Consider the following 16,424-nt stretch of genomic DNA (forward strand, 5'->3'; position numbering starts at 1 on the left):
ATGATACAATATTCTGTATTGAGGCGAATATATTCTGTTTTGAAGGTATGCGGGGGAATAACAAATCCATAAATGGATTGTTATGAATTACAATTACTTGTTTATAATGGAGAACAAGGTTGAATGGAAAACACGTTGAAGATGAAAATGGATACAGTATAACACAAGCTTGAAACGTGGAAATCATAAGATTACTAGTTTCTAATTGGATTGTTTGTTATTATGTAAATTATAGAATATTAAATTTTCCATAATCGTAGGAAATTAACATTGAATTATCATTAAATATAATGTGCACAGCCGAAATGCCCAAGTCACATAATTTTTTTAATTAATAAATTATATATATTGATTTGTTGATATTTGTCCTCATGTTCTCACTTTAAAATGTTTTCTCACATGAACTTATTCCTATATATATATATATATATATATATATATATATATATATATATATATATATATATATATATATATATATATATATATATATATATATATATATATATATAACATGTGTTAATATTATGTTGGATTTTGGGCAAGAACACAATACGATGTGTCGTTGTGTTTTTTACACTAAAACTTGTTAGTATGTTAGCTTTTAGGGTTTAGGGCCAAAACCCTTACAGTTTAGGTTAAGTCAAAGTCCAAAATGTATTCTTCTTTATATGAGGTTTAAGATCCTCTATCGACCAAACAACTTATAATATTTATATGTTATCAGAATCAAACACTCTTAATTCTCTCTTCTAATTGACTCATTATTGGGACCGTAGTTGGCAGTGACGCAATCAATGTAAGAACTCCTAAATATCATCTTCCTTTTTCAAATATCTTATTTTCTTCTTTTCTCTCTAGTGGTACCAACCTGTCGTTGCTTCTGTTGCCTCATCTCCTAGCTTTGTCTCTATTCTTCTCTAGTGAGTCGTCATTGTCTCTGGTTAGCCCCCATTCCAAATCTATCTTTATCAAATTTGTAGTTTCCGTCTTCGCCAAAGTTATAGATGTTTGGTTTTAGTTCAAAAATAGTTTCATAAATTAGAAAAATATGGCAACAGAAGTCTTTATTTTTTTTTTTAAATAATATCAACATTTTATACCCACCAAGGATCTTCTTGCAAGTTATAGAAAGATTAAACACCAACCAAAGGAAGGATGAAGAAATAACAAACGATGTAGTTCTTTGGGTCCTCTTGGGAGGCTTGGAAGTTGATGAAGAATGTGGAACTTTTGAGACACCAACAATGACTCAACTTGATGTAGAATGCTAGTTCTTTGGGTAAAAGTCTTAAGTTTTGAACCAAACCCAAATATGGTTCAAAGAGAGCAAAATGCAAGCATCAAATCTTCAAATTGAAAGACTAGAGAAGAGATGAAGAGGGATGGAAGATGCTCTCGGCCAAGAAGAAGAAAGAACGGGGCAAAGCTTTCAAGAATGCAAGGCTCATTATATAGTGTCTTAAAGTGAAGTCTTCAACTATTAGGTCCTTTAACTTTAGACAAACATGTCCTCATGTCATAAGCATGTCCAAACATGCGTTCTCCCATGCTTGTACATTTTTAATAAACAAATTGGAAAGCCATACTTCTCTTTCTTTTATGCAAATTCTGAAATTATATATAAAAAAAGTTAGTATAAATTTTATAAACTCAATGTTTATAAAATATAAACTTTGTATTTTGAGTAAAAGACAAAAATGTTTCCAGTTAGTCCAAAAAGTTGTGCATGACTTATTAATTCATACTATATGAAATAATATAATGTTACTTGCTAATGAAAATTATTATTTTCATGAAATAAATAATTTTCAATTTAATTATAAGAGTTTTATTGAATATTTATTAAAATTAACTTCTAATAAATAATAAATTGTATAAAATTGTTGTTACTGTGACCCATTAGTATCATATGTTATTTAACAATATCACTTTAATATGACTCTTGAATATACTAGACCTTTCAACAGATATCCTCAGAAACCTAACTACTTTCACCGCCGTTTTCGTCTACACCATAATCGTTGAATTTGTTCGTCGCTACCTCCATATCTAATTGTCGTTGCCACCGCCGCATCCAGATCTAGCTATCGTTGTTGACTCACATTCTTGATCTCCATCGACCTTTTTTATCTTCATCTATGTTTTCTGTTTTTTTTTGTTTAATTCTAGTTTGATAAAAGTGTAGAGAGATGTTAGTATGTTAGCATTTAGGGTTTAGGCCAAAGAACCTTTGGGTTTAGGTTAAATCATAACACTTTATGTATCCCTTATTTATATGAATTTTAACCCTCTCTATCAATCAAACAACTTATAATATTTACATACATACTCAAATGAAAATTCAAATTTTGTTTGTACCAATTTCATTTTATGTAGTATATGTTTGTTCTGTTGTGTCATCCGTCGATTGACACCCCTATTATTAAGTTGGTTGCACATCCGTATGTTTGGTATTGTCGTTGTTACTTATTATGATTATTTTGGTTTTCAGTAAATATTAAAACATAATTTAATAAATTTGTTGAATTCACAACTTTTACTATATGTAGTAGGAATTTGGTTTCATCTTTTACTTTATAGGTAAAATTTTGACGTGATATTTGTTTGGAAATTTATTCTTAGAAACCACAATGATCGAGATGTGGACATTTGACCTCATAAAGTGATAAGTACATGCTTCATCCATAACTCAAGTAAGTGTACTAAAGGGTTGAGTAGACATTGTTAGGTCATGGGTGTTAGGATTTGGTTTGGTGAGAAAATATCATTTTTTTGAAGAGTAAATTACACGAAAGATACCTATGGTTTATGATAATTTGTGTGTTTAGTCTCTAACTTATTTTTTAACTCGGAAGGTTCCTACTGTTTGTTTTTGTTACACGCTTGATCCATGTCTCACCTAAAAAGACTATTTTGCCCTTGATTTTTTTAATTTATTTAAATAAACATACCCCCAACCTTGGAACGTCTCTTGTTTTCTTTTCTATTTGCAGGTCACTCTCATAGATGTGGAAAATTTAGATTGGAAATAAGATTATGAAGTGATTAAATGTGTTTTTTAAGAATTGAAAAGTCATTTCAAAATAGTGTCTATTTTTCCGATAGTCATTGTCTATTTTCCCTCTATTTTCACCGCTTCCATCGGGTTCCATAACGAAGCACAAAAAAAAAGCTAGCTACGAGATTTGAACACAGCCCCTTCCATTACTTGAAAATTTCATGCGCTTCAACCATCTCAGCTAAAGTGCATATCTTTCTTATGTTGTGAATCGTATTTTATATAATCCAAAAGTAAGTATATATATATATATATATATATATATATATATATATATATATATATATATATATATATATATATATATTATAAGTTTTGGGGGCCCCGAGATTTTGCGAGGCCCAAGGCGGTCGCCCAGCTTGCCCTCCCTCTAGGGCCGACCTTGAAATACATTATACCTGAAATGATTTAAGCACATGTTCAATGGTTAGAAACAAAAAAGGTTTACAAAGTACTATCAATCAAAGATGTAGCTATATGGGTGTAAGAATGGCCTTGGCCAATCCCACACAAATTTGAGGTGATATATATATATATATATATATATATATATATATATATATATTAAAAAATGATAAGTACTTTCAACTTAAACGAACAATTTACTTTAAAACCATATATTGATACATTTTGTTACTATTTTCAATATTTTGCTACTTGTTCATATTTTATAAATTATTTGACATATTCTAAAACAAAATATTAGCTAGCCGCTCTCATCAATAAAAATAATCTAAGAGAGTGTTTGAGATTACTTTTAAGTATCAAAAGTCCTTTTTGTAGAATGACTTTTGGTAGAGTGACTTTTTGCAAAAAAAAAGCTCTTTAAAATGTGTTTGAATAAATAAAAGAACTTTTGTTTTAACTTTTATAGGTAAAACAACAAAATTTTTGTGACTTTTAGAAACTCCTTCTTTTCTTCTATACCAAAAATCATTTTCAAAAGAACTTTTAAATTATCCAAACACCTTTTGGTTTTTTTTTATTTTTTGAAAAAATTAAAAACCAAAAATTATTCTAAAAGTATTCTCAAACACCCTCTAAATACACATAACATGGTTTATGAGTTATGAAACATCATTTTTTATGGAGATTATCAACGTACATGGTTGGTGAAACATCAATTCCGTTGATGTCTCATTTATAGTTTTCTTTTCATATTTCTTGCATTACATATCGGCCCCACTTTTAATCAAAACTAGATCTTACATCCTCATTAGTGTTGTCTTCTATGATTATATATTAAAAGAGAAATTACAAGATATTCATTCATAAAAAAAATCCTTCTTCAAATGGACCATAATTTTCTCGTAAGTTTTTTAAGATACTTGTTAGGAATAAACCACAATAATCACACACACAAAGACATAATTTTTTTTTCAACCAAGTTAGTATATGTCTATAATAGAACTCATGACCTTGTTAGTAACTCATTGCTAGACACCCTGGTAGCTAAGTGAGCTAACCCTAACTTCAAAGACACACTATTTGCATGCTTCAATTATCCCCTCGTCCATACACGACAAATACTTATCCCATTAAAATTGACATTAAGTTTATTTTGGATCATCAATTCTCAAGTCACATTTAATAATAATACAATAATTGCTTAAAGAAGAGTTTACTAATGATTTTATTCGGTTGATACACACATATCAATGTCTCGGGTCACTTGCAGTTGACTTAAATGGTGATAATTACACTTTTGAATATTAAAAAGTACTATAAAAAAGTGATATATTTCCCACATCAAATCTAATTTCTGCGGTGGACAATTAGAATATGTGACACCATATGTATAGAGTAAAAGGGGATTCAATGGCTTCAAAATAAAGAAGGATTTGAGTTGTCATAATTGTTTCATTGAGTTGAATCTTGAACCAAATCATGTATGTTTGATATGACTGTATAGAGAAAAGTAAAATGTTAATTCATATGTAGATTACTGTAGGTCAAATACACCTTGTATGACCAATGATTTAATTTGTTCAATCTACGGATATTATACCATCATCTCTTCCTGGGTCTAGAGGTTAAGTATGACTATATTCGGTTAAAACCCTTTGATTCGGTTTTGATTTCTCTAAAATGTCTCTTACTCGGTCAAATTCAGGGCCAAGTCTTACTCAATCAAACATTGACTCATCAACTATCAAACAGCCCCTAAAATCTTGTAAAAATCCATCTCCATAGATATTTACTTATATTTTTATCACTTGTGAAATTATACCTTCTTATTGATAGAACAAACATTTAGAAACTTATAAAAAAGCACAAACCAATAAAAGAATTATTACAAACCATACTAATTTTTTCCCCAAAACAATCAATCAACTAAAATATATAACAAATCTCAAACCAAATAAATATTTGACCAAACTATTAAGAGTAACACATTACTTTACATCATTGGCATTTCAAATGCTAGTTAGTTTCTACAAGAATCACTACAAGAAAAGGAACAACTTTGAAGATACCGTTGATTGCTGTTGTTGCCTTTTTATCCAAATAAAAAAAAAACAAACCAAAATCGATAACTTGGTCATTGTCGTTAAGGGCATTTTCGGTATTTCATTGATGGGAATTGGAAAGAAAGACATTCGGAAATGGTTGGTTTGGTCATTCAGCTATTGATGCTGGTCTTCAATTCTCAAAGAGACCAGTTCACTTTCGTGTTGCTGTTGTTGACTTCTTGACTTTAACTTCTTCGGGAAACATCTTCTCAAACTTTCCGGTAACCTAGAAATAATAATAATAATAGTTTATAACCAAAAGTCAAATCAACACAACAATTTAAAAAGATGTGTGGAGGGCATTATCGTCTTTTTCATAGTCACAGTCACAGTAAAAAAAGACTTACAGATCCAGTCTTTCATAAATTGCACGTCGCACCGAAGAATTGAGGCCATATGCTATTGAGTTGAAAAGACCCTGCAAAATGTGTGTGTATATATATATATATATATATATATATATATATATATATATATATATATATATATATATATATATATATATATTGTCAAAAATTAAATTACCATGAATCATGGTAATTTATAAATAAAAAAGTAAAGAGATATAAATGTGTTTACCATTAATGCAGCCATTCCAACATCAAGAATAGAAAGCCAAAAAAGCTTATGACCTGGTTCTATAAAGTCATGAATACGGTTGACTGTTCCAAAACTCCATGACCCTATAAGAATCAATGGATAGTACCCCCACCTGTTCAAAGCCTATACAAATAGAAAAAAATTATTTGTTAAAAAAAAATAAAACATTGTTGAATAAATTGGTAATAAGTTGAAACCTTCATGTCTACACGTGTATCTGACTGAGAACCCCGATCAGACATGCCTACTGCCATCTGAAATTTACAATAATTGTCCTTACACAATATCCAAATCGACATATTGTAACCCATATAAACAAAAAAAAAAAGCCACAATGAAAGGCAACATGAGTAGAAAACAATATAAACTTACACGTGTTGCATTGTTTAGCATGCGTATCACTTGAAAATAAGTGAACCCATTGAAAAGAATTGCCCCCCAAAGAGGTGCATAAAATGTAAAGAAGTGGACAGCCTGTACAACAAAGAAAATAAATTTACATTTTTTACCCTTCAAGTTTTGGTAATGACAAAACATAACTAACAACCTTTCCTGTTCTTCCGGTTTCTGTCCAGCACCATGCAGCTACACGACCTATGTTTCCTACATGTCCATGTTCATTACCAATAGATCGGACAACTGTCATAACAAGTGAAGTTCCTATGATAAAAAGAAAAAAGAAAAAAGAATCCGATTTAGATCTCATTAATGAGGAATGTGAAATGGCTCAGGGAACATATAATTTACCAAATCTATTTGGTTAAGTAAAGGGATCATGAGTGCATACCCCAAACATACAAGTGAAACATGGGCTCAAAATCCTCAACATCAGCTTTGTGTTTGACAACTGCACGATGAAGAGTAAAAGCAATAGTAGTTGTCCAAAGGAAAGATGCCACACAAAAGAAATGAGTGCTGTAGCCTTGGGCATAACAGAAGAATCCTTTAGATGGATCACTGCATATATAATACAAAAGTAGTATTTAGTCACTCAAGAATCCTTTAGATGGATCACTACATATATAGAAATCCATGTTAGTGAATACAGAACTCTAAGAAGAAGCAAATTTATTCCACTTCACTTAGTATCCATACCCAACAACACTGAAAAAGCTGCAAAGCATATCCTGCAACAAGAACAGCAAAGAAAGAAAAAAACGTAAGTTATTACCTTTCAGCCCTGAATTCAGATTGATTTATGCAGAAAAAATGTTGGTTTTTACATAGGAACAAATGACTATGTGACCTTTTATTCAACAAGTTAAGTAAATGGAAGTCTAAGCGAAGAACTCAACAAGCCTCAATCACACAGCATGCTAAAAGGGTAAAGTGATAAATTTCTTAAAATTGAAAGGTCATGCTTTGTTGATCCCAGCAGAGGTTCAGTAGCACCAAAATGCATATACTAGAGCAAAATCACATTCTATTACAAAGAATAAAGTTAACACAGCCATCCGCTCAAGGTTTGTTCCAATTTAAATGTAAAATGGAATACATTGATCTAATAGAAACCAAGTGTGTAGGGGGGGTTGATGAAGCTATCATTTCAACCAAATCATCACACCACAATCCGTTCCTAAATGTCAAAATTCAACCATGAAAGAGATATTCAATTAACTCCAAACCGTAGCATGCTCTATGTTGAAATCATTTATAGGGATCATAACATAAGGTCCAGAAAAAACAATGAACACAGACAGATAAACAAATCGATGTTGTATTCTGGACTTTACTAGAGCACTTAACTAAAACCACTACAACAATTGTCAAATATATTTCACAACTGAAATTTAATTCAAATCGATCTGAATTTCAATAGAAAGAGACTTACTGAAAGAGCGAGGAAGAAAACGAGCTTGAAGGAGAACTTGCGGAGTTCTTTAAAACACACGTAGCAAAGCACTATGAATCCGGAACCTAACAGTGATAGAGTAGAGGCTCCAGAGTTCACCGCAGTCAGAACATGACGTTCTCCCGCCGTCAAATTACCTAAAACCGCCTGAACTGTCGCCATTTTCTACCAAGGCTTCTGATTTCGTGTAATGTATGATTTCAGCTGATACTCCAGAAGAATTTCATTATCAAAATTATGAAATCAACTTCTTCGGGTAGAAGAAACAATACGATCTCACATCTTGCTTTTTCTAGTGGGGTTTTTGGACTTTGTAGTCTAGAATGATTAAAATAATAAGAAATGTACCCATAAGATTCCATCACAAAAGTCGCTTTGGCCGAGTGGTTAAGGCGTGTGCCTGCTAAGTACATGGGGTTTCCCCGCGAGAGTTCGAATCTCTCAGGCGACGTTTTTTTGTTTTTTTTTTGTTCAAGTGTTATCATCTAATTTGCACTTGGTGATGTTATTATGATTGAACCAACGGACATTTTGGTTCTTTTTTCTTTTTAAAGAAGTTACAAAAGTATATGATTAATGTCATTAGTACATTTTGGTGTTGTATGTCTTATTTTTTGGAGAATAAATGCCTAAACTCTTATGTATGTATACCTAGAAGTTACAAAAGTATATGATTAATGTCATTAGTACATTTTGGTGTTGTATGTCTTATTTTTTGGAGAATAAATGCCTAAACTCTTATGTATGTATACCTAAGACGGGACATTAAAACAAAAGACTAATTTTTTTTTTTTAGAAAAACAACAGACTTAAAATAATATGTGTGACAATTTTTTCCAAAAAAACAAAAAAGTAGTTTATGATTATGGAAGAGATATTTTAATTTCTAACCTAATTTACCATCACCACCATCTACGCCTCCTTTGCCGCCACCACCGCCTACTTAATAGATGTATATGCATTTGTATATAATGCAAGTTTGATCCAAAACACAACAAAATAAGAAGGGGTAAAGGCATTGATGGAGCTTGTATATTAAAAAGTTTACATATTATGCCTAAAACTATAAAATTTGATTTGGCCTCCTTACTCTTCAATTTTTATACATATTTTGTTTTCGCCCCCTCGCTGGTGTCGTCAAGAAAGGAAGGTGTAGCCACAAACGCATAGTTGAAGCGATGGTGCAGCAGTAGAATTGTTTCAGTTTTCTTCCTCGACCACCACTACCTAAGGATTGAACCTTATCAACCTATTTAAATACCAACATATAAGGTTCCATTTATGTGCAAGTTTTAGTTATTTTTTTTAACTTACTTTATTTGTTCACGGGTTACTCTAAAATGGGAGATGATTGTTGGTAATTTTAATGTTATTGAACAATTTATGTAATTAGAACTAATATAAGTATCAAATGGGGTTTTAACACTTGTATATAAGGTGAGTTTGATCCTCAACACAACGAAAATGAAGGGTCAATGGAGCCTCATCCTTTTGTTGGGTACAAGGGAAGCATCTTGATAACTCTACACAATTTTGGTCTTGGAATATATTGAAAATAATCTAATTAGAGTCAAGGAAAGTTGAATAAACAAGCAAATTATGGATCTGCTCAAAGAGAGATTGAAGCATCTCGAGCTACATAATAGCCAAGTTGTCTAGTAGCCCAAGTTGCCTTGGCCAATATGTTTGAGACATCCTAAGCCCAGGCTACCTATGACAAACTACATCCAGACAACTTGAGTTACATGAGTTGGTTAAAAAAAACTATTTTCCAAATTTAGAATCCGTAAATTTCGTTGTCCTTTTCCACTTTTCATATAGATGATTATATATACTCATTTTCACCTAATTTAGAAATCTTTTACGAGAATTAACATTTTATATACTTTTTAGAAATTTACTCTTTGTATTTCCACCTAAGTCGTAGAGTGGTCCTTACATATGTTGGGTTTTGATACGAAATATAAGTTTGTTTTTCACAAAAACCGGCAACGGAAGACTTTAAAATAACAAGTTTATTTTTAGTTCATAACAAACCAAACCATCATGGATCCATTTATAGAGGTTAGAATGAAATAAAAACAACCATAGGATGTTTTAGTGTAACACCCGGAAACCAGAAGGCTAATTAAGGAAATATATTATGCAAATTGAAGGTCTACTCGTCGAGTCCAAGGGGGATAACTCGACAAGTAGGAATAAGTTTTGGACGCCGGTAGAGAGACCTACACGACAAGTTGGGGATGACCAACTCGACGAGTTGGTCTGGGTTTAGGAACCCCTAGATTCGGGGTTATGCACCCTATTTAAGCATCTTAATCCCCACCCTTCAGCCTCATTCACATCCTCCAAGTCCCAAACCCTAATCCACGAAACCCTAGTGCTTTGTTTGAGGCTGTGAGCCATTTTGAGTGATCCTTGTGTACTTTTGAAGCTTGTGGAAGAAGGGGAAGTTAGAGGGCTCAAGAGGGAGAGAGTGGATCCAGAAACTACACATCATTTGCTACATTTTCGGGTAAACAAGTCCTAACCTTGCTCAATGGTTTCTTAGATCTCTTCTTTTCATTTTTATGAGGGTTTTTGGTCCAAGTATGTTAGCATGTGGAGAATGGACGTCCCTAGTGGCTTATCTTTCAGATCTAGGATCTAGAAGGAGTTTCATGGCATAAAGGTGCAAACTTTATGACCATGGAAGCCCCATGCAAGCTTTAAGGTGTTGTTATGGCCTTTTAATCCCAAAAGGCCATACATGAAGGAAAAAGGTAGAAACTTTACGTTTTATGGCAGTGCTTAGAGTATAGTACTCAGTGAATATGCCTTAGTTTGAAGTATTGGTTACTTGTGGACCAAGATCTAGGTCCTAAGGAGTTAGGGTTTGAGCCACAACCATTATGTGAAAGTATTACGCGTAAACTTGGAAACTTTACCCTTAAAAGGACGTTTTCGGGGTACAAGTGAAGTATGGAGCTTAGATTTGAAGGTTAGGGGCTTAATCCATTGAGATGAAGCCACAGACAGAGGAACTCGATGAGTTCATGAGAGAACTCGACGGGTCAGTTTGGTTTGTCCCGATTCTGTGAAGGACTGGACTCGATGAGTCTATAGAAGGGCTCGAGAAGTTGACTCGGCATGTCCCGTCAGTGAGTAGCGTGGGAACTCGGCGAGTCAAGGGAGTGACTCGACGAGTTGGGTCAACCCAGGGTTGACTTTGACTTTGACCAATCGTTGACTTTGACTTTGACTAGGGGTAAAATGGTCATTTTACCCTAAGAAGGATTATCAGTTCTTGACTAAGTATTATGTTGGTAATGATAGCTTAGGGAGTCGAGAGATTTGCAGTTCGAGGATCTGCTAGCTAGCAGCGAGAGGTTTATTCGTGGGATTTCTGCAGTCAGCTTGTGAGGTGAGTTTTCTCTAGTAGGAACGAGTCGAAGGCACCAATGTCTTCCCGCTAATGTATGTTAGTGTATACCGGATTGAGATCCGATGTGTGGGTTAGACTGATGTAGTTTATATGTTTCCGGATTTCGGTCTGATGTCGGGTGAGGCCCGATGAAGATTTATATGTATGTTTCCGAGCAAAGGTTCGATGTTGGGTGGTACCCAAGGAAGGAATGCATGTTTAGTTATACTTGTTGTCTTTGTGATACTTGTATGTGCCTGGTAGGGAGGTGAGTGTGGGCGGGGACCCGTATCTCATCACTAGTTAGCGGAGTGTGGACAGGGTTCCATATCTCATTATTAGCATAGTATGGCTGGGCCTAAGATAGGCCGAGCCTTGAGACTAGCAGTTATAGTGTTGCGTTTGACTGTTATGTACTAGCATGATAATGATTATGATTATATGTTTGTATGTGTATAGCGGGCGAGGCCTGGTAAAGACAGATCTGTATACTGAGCGGGGTCGATGCCAGGCGGGGCCTGATGTCGGATTCGTCCGATGTTGGGCGGGGCCCGATGTAGCGAGCTAGGCCCACTGTATGTGGTTATGTGATTATGTGTATGGTATGTGGTAGTTTAGGGAGACTCACTAAGCTCCGTGCTTACAATTTTTCAGTTTTGGTTGCAGATACTTCCAATATCAAGGGGAAGAGCTCGGGATGACTGCAGTGCACACACCATTGTTTTAGCCTGGGATGTTTTTAATCTGATATGTGTTGACAAATGTTTATGATATTTTGAGATATATGAATTATGACTTTCTATAATGAATGATGATTATGGTTTTATTATATTTTTAAAACAAAATTTTTAGGCTATATTTTTGAGATGTTACATTTTGAGATAACCTTTGAAGCCTTTGAACCCACTTGGTTTTAGGGTGTTGATGAAGATGTAAACATCAAAGAACATGATATTCTCTACAAGTATCCACCATCATGATTAAGGCACTTGGAATGCTAGTTCCTTCTTGTATTCTTGAGTTTCTTAAGCCTTTAAGTACTTAAATCAAATAAGCCCTAAAAGAGACAACTGAAGAGGAGCTTTAAACACCAAAACTAACTTCAAAAGAGAGCATGTGTGTGTAGAGAGAGGATACTGTTTTTGGAGAGTTTCACAAGAAGAAAAGAGCTAGTTTTCTCATGCATACAACACTCTTATATACCCCCATGCAAGTAAGATCCAACCTTTATTATATTGTAAAGTAACATAAAGTAAAAGCAAGCATGGGGAACATGTGAAGGCAGGTTGACAAGCAACCTATCACTCTCCTAAAAAGTCACGGCTATGATGCCAAGAAAGAGACAAAAATTGTCTCCTAACTTCATCATGCTACAAAAGAATTAGTTTAAATTTTATAAACTCAAAGTTTATAAAATATAAACTTTGTCATTAGGTAAAGAAAAAAAAGATTCAACTAGTCCAAAAAGTTGTGCATGACTTATTAATTCATACCATATGAAATAATAACTAGTAATACTCTCTTATAATTATTATTTTCGTAAATCAATAATTATTCCCTAATCAAAATACAAGAATTGATACTATTTATTAATAATCACATTAATAATAAATATACAAAATGTGCCAACTTGATAAAGGTGTGACCCTATATGATCATATATTATTAGCAATATCACTCCATAATGATTCTTGAGCATATAGATTCAACAATCTCCCGCTTGCACAAGATTCATTATAGACTGACATAGATAGTAACTGACGTCTAGCAACGGGCTACTGCCCCTAATAATATATGAAGAGTGTCATATCATCAACAACCAATTCCAGGAGCTCTAAGCTACAATTGTTACTAAAGGTCTAGTATCAACAAATCCTTTGTCTCAGACATCATGTCAAGCATGAGATATGGATCGCCATCAATCTCATTTACTGTTCAAATTTAAGTAAGGCCTTAGATGTCTAGCTCTCAAAGAATAAGAGGGATAAATCCCATCTCGACTACATACGCCCATCAATGTAGTTCATGTCATACCCAACGATAGCCCATATGACCGCCCTTTTACGGAACAACATTAAACCATGTCAAATCACAACAATTCCTACACTTCAAGTCCCAAATAGGTATCTTAGGTCAAGAATACAAAGATATAACCTTGATCAGAATATCACTCTTGACTACGATCCATAAAGTGGTTTTGATGCGGGTCAAGTCCAATACTTATTCTCTTAATCAAGTATCTATGAAGTTGATAACAACGCTTTCTATTTTCATCTCCATGAGAATCCACCAATCCACTCATATTAGTCTTACCTCATAGATGCTCCCACAAATATGAACGATTATGGACATTTGGAATAACCTAGTTATTCAACGATTTAAACATGCTAACATAGAACACAACAATTATTCAATGAAAGACTCATATCCAATATATCAATTCGGTTAAATATATGTTGTTTGTACTGTTCCAATATCAAAATACTAAATTTCAATAAAATACATCTACTAATGTCAACAAGGCCCTATAGCACCAACTTGACTTTCATGCTTTAGCTAATGAAGGAGCATTGTCAAGTAGATTTATCAAACTCGATTTGCACAAACTTTGGGAATACAAACATTTTCAGTTTTATATATAACTCAAATATAAAGAAAACTATTGAGAATGTATTAGATGCTTAAATATGACTTAGATACCAATACTTGCGTAATGAGATTACTCATAGTCATAATGAATTATACATTAAGCATCTTTGTATGTGGTTCTTGAAAACCATAATTAACTCCAATTCTGATATGTAACTGTAATTAAAACTTTCATGGAAACACTATCCATGTAGCTTTCTCTTCATTTAAAATGAGGACACGCCAAATTAAGAAACATCTTAATTTATTTGGAAGTTTAGCACATGTGTAACACTTTTAAACATAACTTTCTTTCAAATACTCCGTACATTAGGAATATTTCGTTAGTTCTCGCAAGTACTTAAGAATGGTCCTTTAAATCATACCATGACTTATACTTAGATTATACTGATATCATTCGACATGCTCTAAACATACGATTTATTTGACCTTTATGTATAATCATGACATATATGATTAACCCAATTGCAGCAGCATATGGAATACAGTAGTATTATCTAGTTCAAAAACATTTGCACTAGGATTTGCTCAAAATCATGTCATGTGGCATTTGACAAGATGACTCTTTTAGAGTCCTTTATCTTAAGTTCTTTAAGATCCTTGACAATTAATGCATTTTTACTTAATCATTTAAGTTTCCATGATCTATCTATATAGATCTTTATTCCATGAATTAGTATGTCGACTACATATAAGACTAGGAATGTTACTACGCTCCCACTAGCTTTGTAGAAAACACAAGAGTCATCTAGATTCATAATTAAATCACACTATTTCATTATCTTATAAGAAAGAAGATTCTTACTTTGAGATGTTAGCTTAAATCTGAGAAGATTTTCATTGATGTATGTTTTCTCTATTGAAAACTCACTTACTCTTTATATTCAAACTATATCGAGGAAGATTAATCAAGCCCATACTTGATAATCATACATGAATGCATCTCTATGTGTTTTATTAGTTTTTGATCAACTATTGAGCAGATTCAATAACAGTTGAAAACTTGCTAGTTCCAAACTATGATGCATTTAGCTTATGGATATTTAGCTCTTAAATCTTCAAATTGCTCCCACTTAGAAAAAGCACTTTCTAATCACTTGTCTTATGGAATGACAATTAGTGGGATTAGCAGAAACTTCATCCTAAACAATCATTTAGGATATTTTGCATAAATTCAGTTATTAGACGCTAGAGTGGTTAAACTTATTGTCTAACATAAGCTCTATAACTCTATACCTTTTAGATAAGGATAAACCATTTCATCCTCAGTCAAATATAAGTATCTAATCCACTTTTTTGGTTGGAAATATATATATTCAATATATATTTGTTGCAGTGAGCATAATTCAAAATTTTTGTAAAGTAAATAGTTGTAACAACATAAATTTTCAAAATAATTTTTCATTTCTTAAAAACATAATTTCGTTCAAGACAAACCATAGAATCCAATGTAACATGATCATAATACAAAAGATATCAATCCCAAGATCAAACATATCCAAATCTTCCTGTGTGTGTACGAGTCATGCCGGCGCCTTCCCACGGTCCTCACTAGTACCTGAAACACATTACACATAAACACTGTAAGCAAGAAGCTTAGTGAGTTCCCCAATATACCACTTACACACATACGCTTTTCCAGGCTATACTCCACATGACCTTCCGGTCCATGTGTCTCAAAGGACTTCCGTCCCAACCCGGTAAACCTTCCGGTCTTACCCGTGTCGACCTTCCGGTCCATAACTCCCTGACCTTCCGGTCCACATCATAATGCCTTCCGGCCCATATCATAATGTCTTCCAGTCCATATCAAGCATAGCATACATATCACATACATAGCGCATACAAAACAGGCAACTCATAGCATACAATGCATATATCTCATAGCATACCAGACCTTCCGGTCACACATAGGTACCCTTCCAGGTACAGTATAGTGAGAAGACTCACCTCGTATGATGTCTAGTATCTCACGACGTGCTCGATATCTCTGAATCTCGAAACAACGACCTAGCCTCGCCTAATCACAACAAATAATCATTCCAAATCATTAACGACTCTCAAGGCTATACTACACCCCTTTCTACAATCCCACAGAAGGGTAAAAGACCATTTTACCCCTCCCTGATTCAAAAGTCCACATGTTGACCAAAACCCTAAAAGTCAACAAAAGTCAACAGCAAGCAGTACGCGAGGCGTACCAACTCCTGTACGCGGGGCGTACCCTTGCACTCCAGAATCAGGGAACGCGACCCCCTACGCAGCACGTACTGGGATTACGCCCAGCGTAAATCCCAGTTTCTTACTTTCCTCATTTTAGTGTCTTAAACAGTTAAGACATAATCT

General features: G+C 33.6%; 1 protein-coding gene and 1 non-coding gene across 2 annotated transcripts; one reads left to right on the plus strand and one right to left on the minus strand.

Moving 5' to 3' along the window:
- Window positions 1-5,414: 5,414 nt before the first annotated feature.
- Window positions 5,415-8,307, minus strand: GCR1 (G-protein-coupled receptor 1). Its single transcript, XM_079017217.1, has 9 exons — window positions 8,006-8,307; window positions 7,270-7,301; window positions 6,962-7,131; window positions 6,722-6,834; window positions 6,547-6,648; window positions 6,372-6,428; window positions 6,154-6,297; window positions 5,922-5,992; window positions 5,415-5,800 (listed from the first exon to the last, which is right to left on the minus strand). Exons 1-9 carry the CDS (start codon window positions 8,186-8,188, stop codon window positions 5,689-5,691), a joined length of 984 nt encoding a protein of 327 aa, XP_078873343.1. The 5' UTR covers window positions 8,189-8,307; the 3' UTR covers window positions 5,415-5,688.
- An 88-nt stretch (window positions 8,308-8,395) lies between these two features.
- On the plus strand, window positions 8,396-8,477 carry TRNAS-GCU (transfer RNA serine (anticodon GCU)). Its single transcript has one exon. It is a non-coding gene; the product is annotated as a tRNA-Ser (tRNA).
- Window positions 8,478-16,424: the final 7,947 nt, after the last annotated feature.

The sequence above is a fragment of the Lactuca serriola genome, chromosome 8, assembly GCF_051521515.1.
Source record: "Lactuca serriola cultivar US96UC23 chromosome 8, Lser_US96UC23_V15, whole genome shotgun sequence".
NCBI classification, from domain to species: Eukaryota; Viridiplantae; Streptophyta; class Magnoliopsida; order Asterales; family Asteraceae; genus Lactuca; species Lactuca serriola.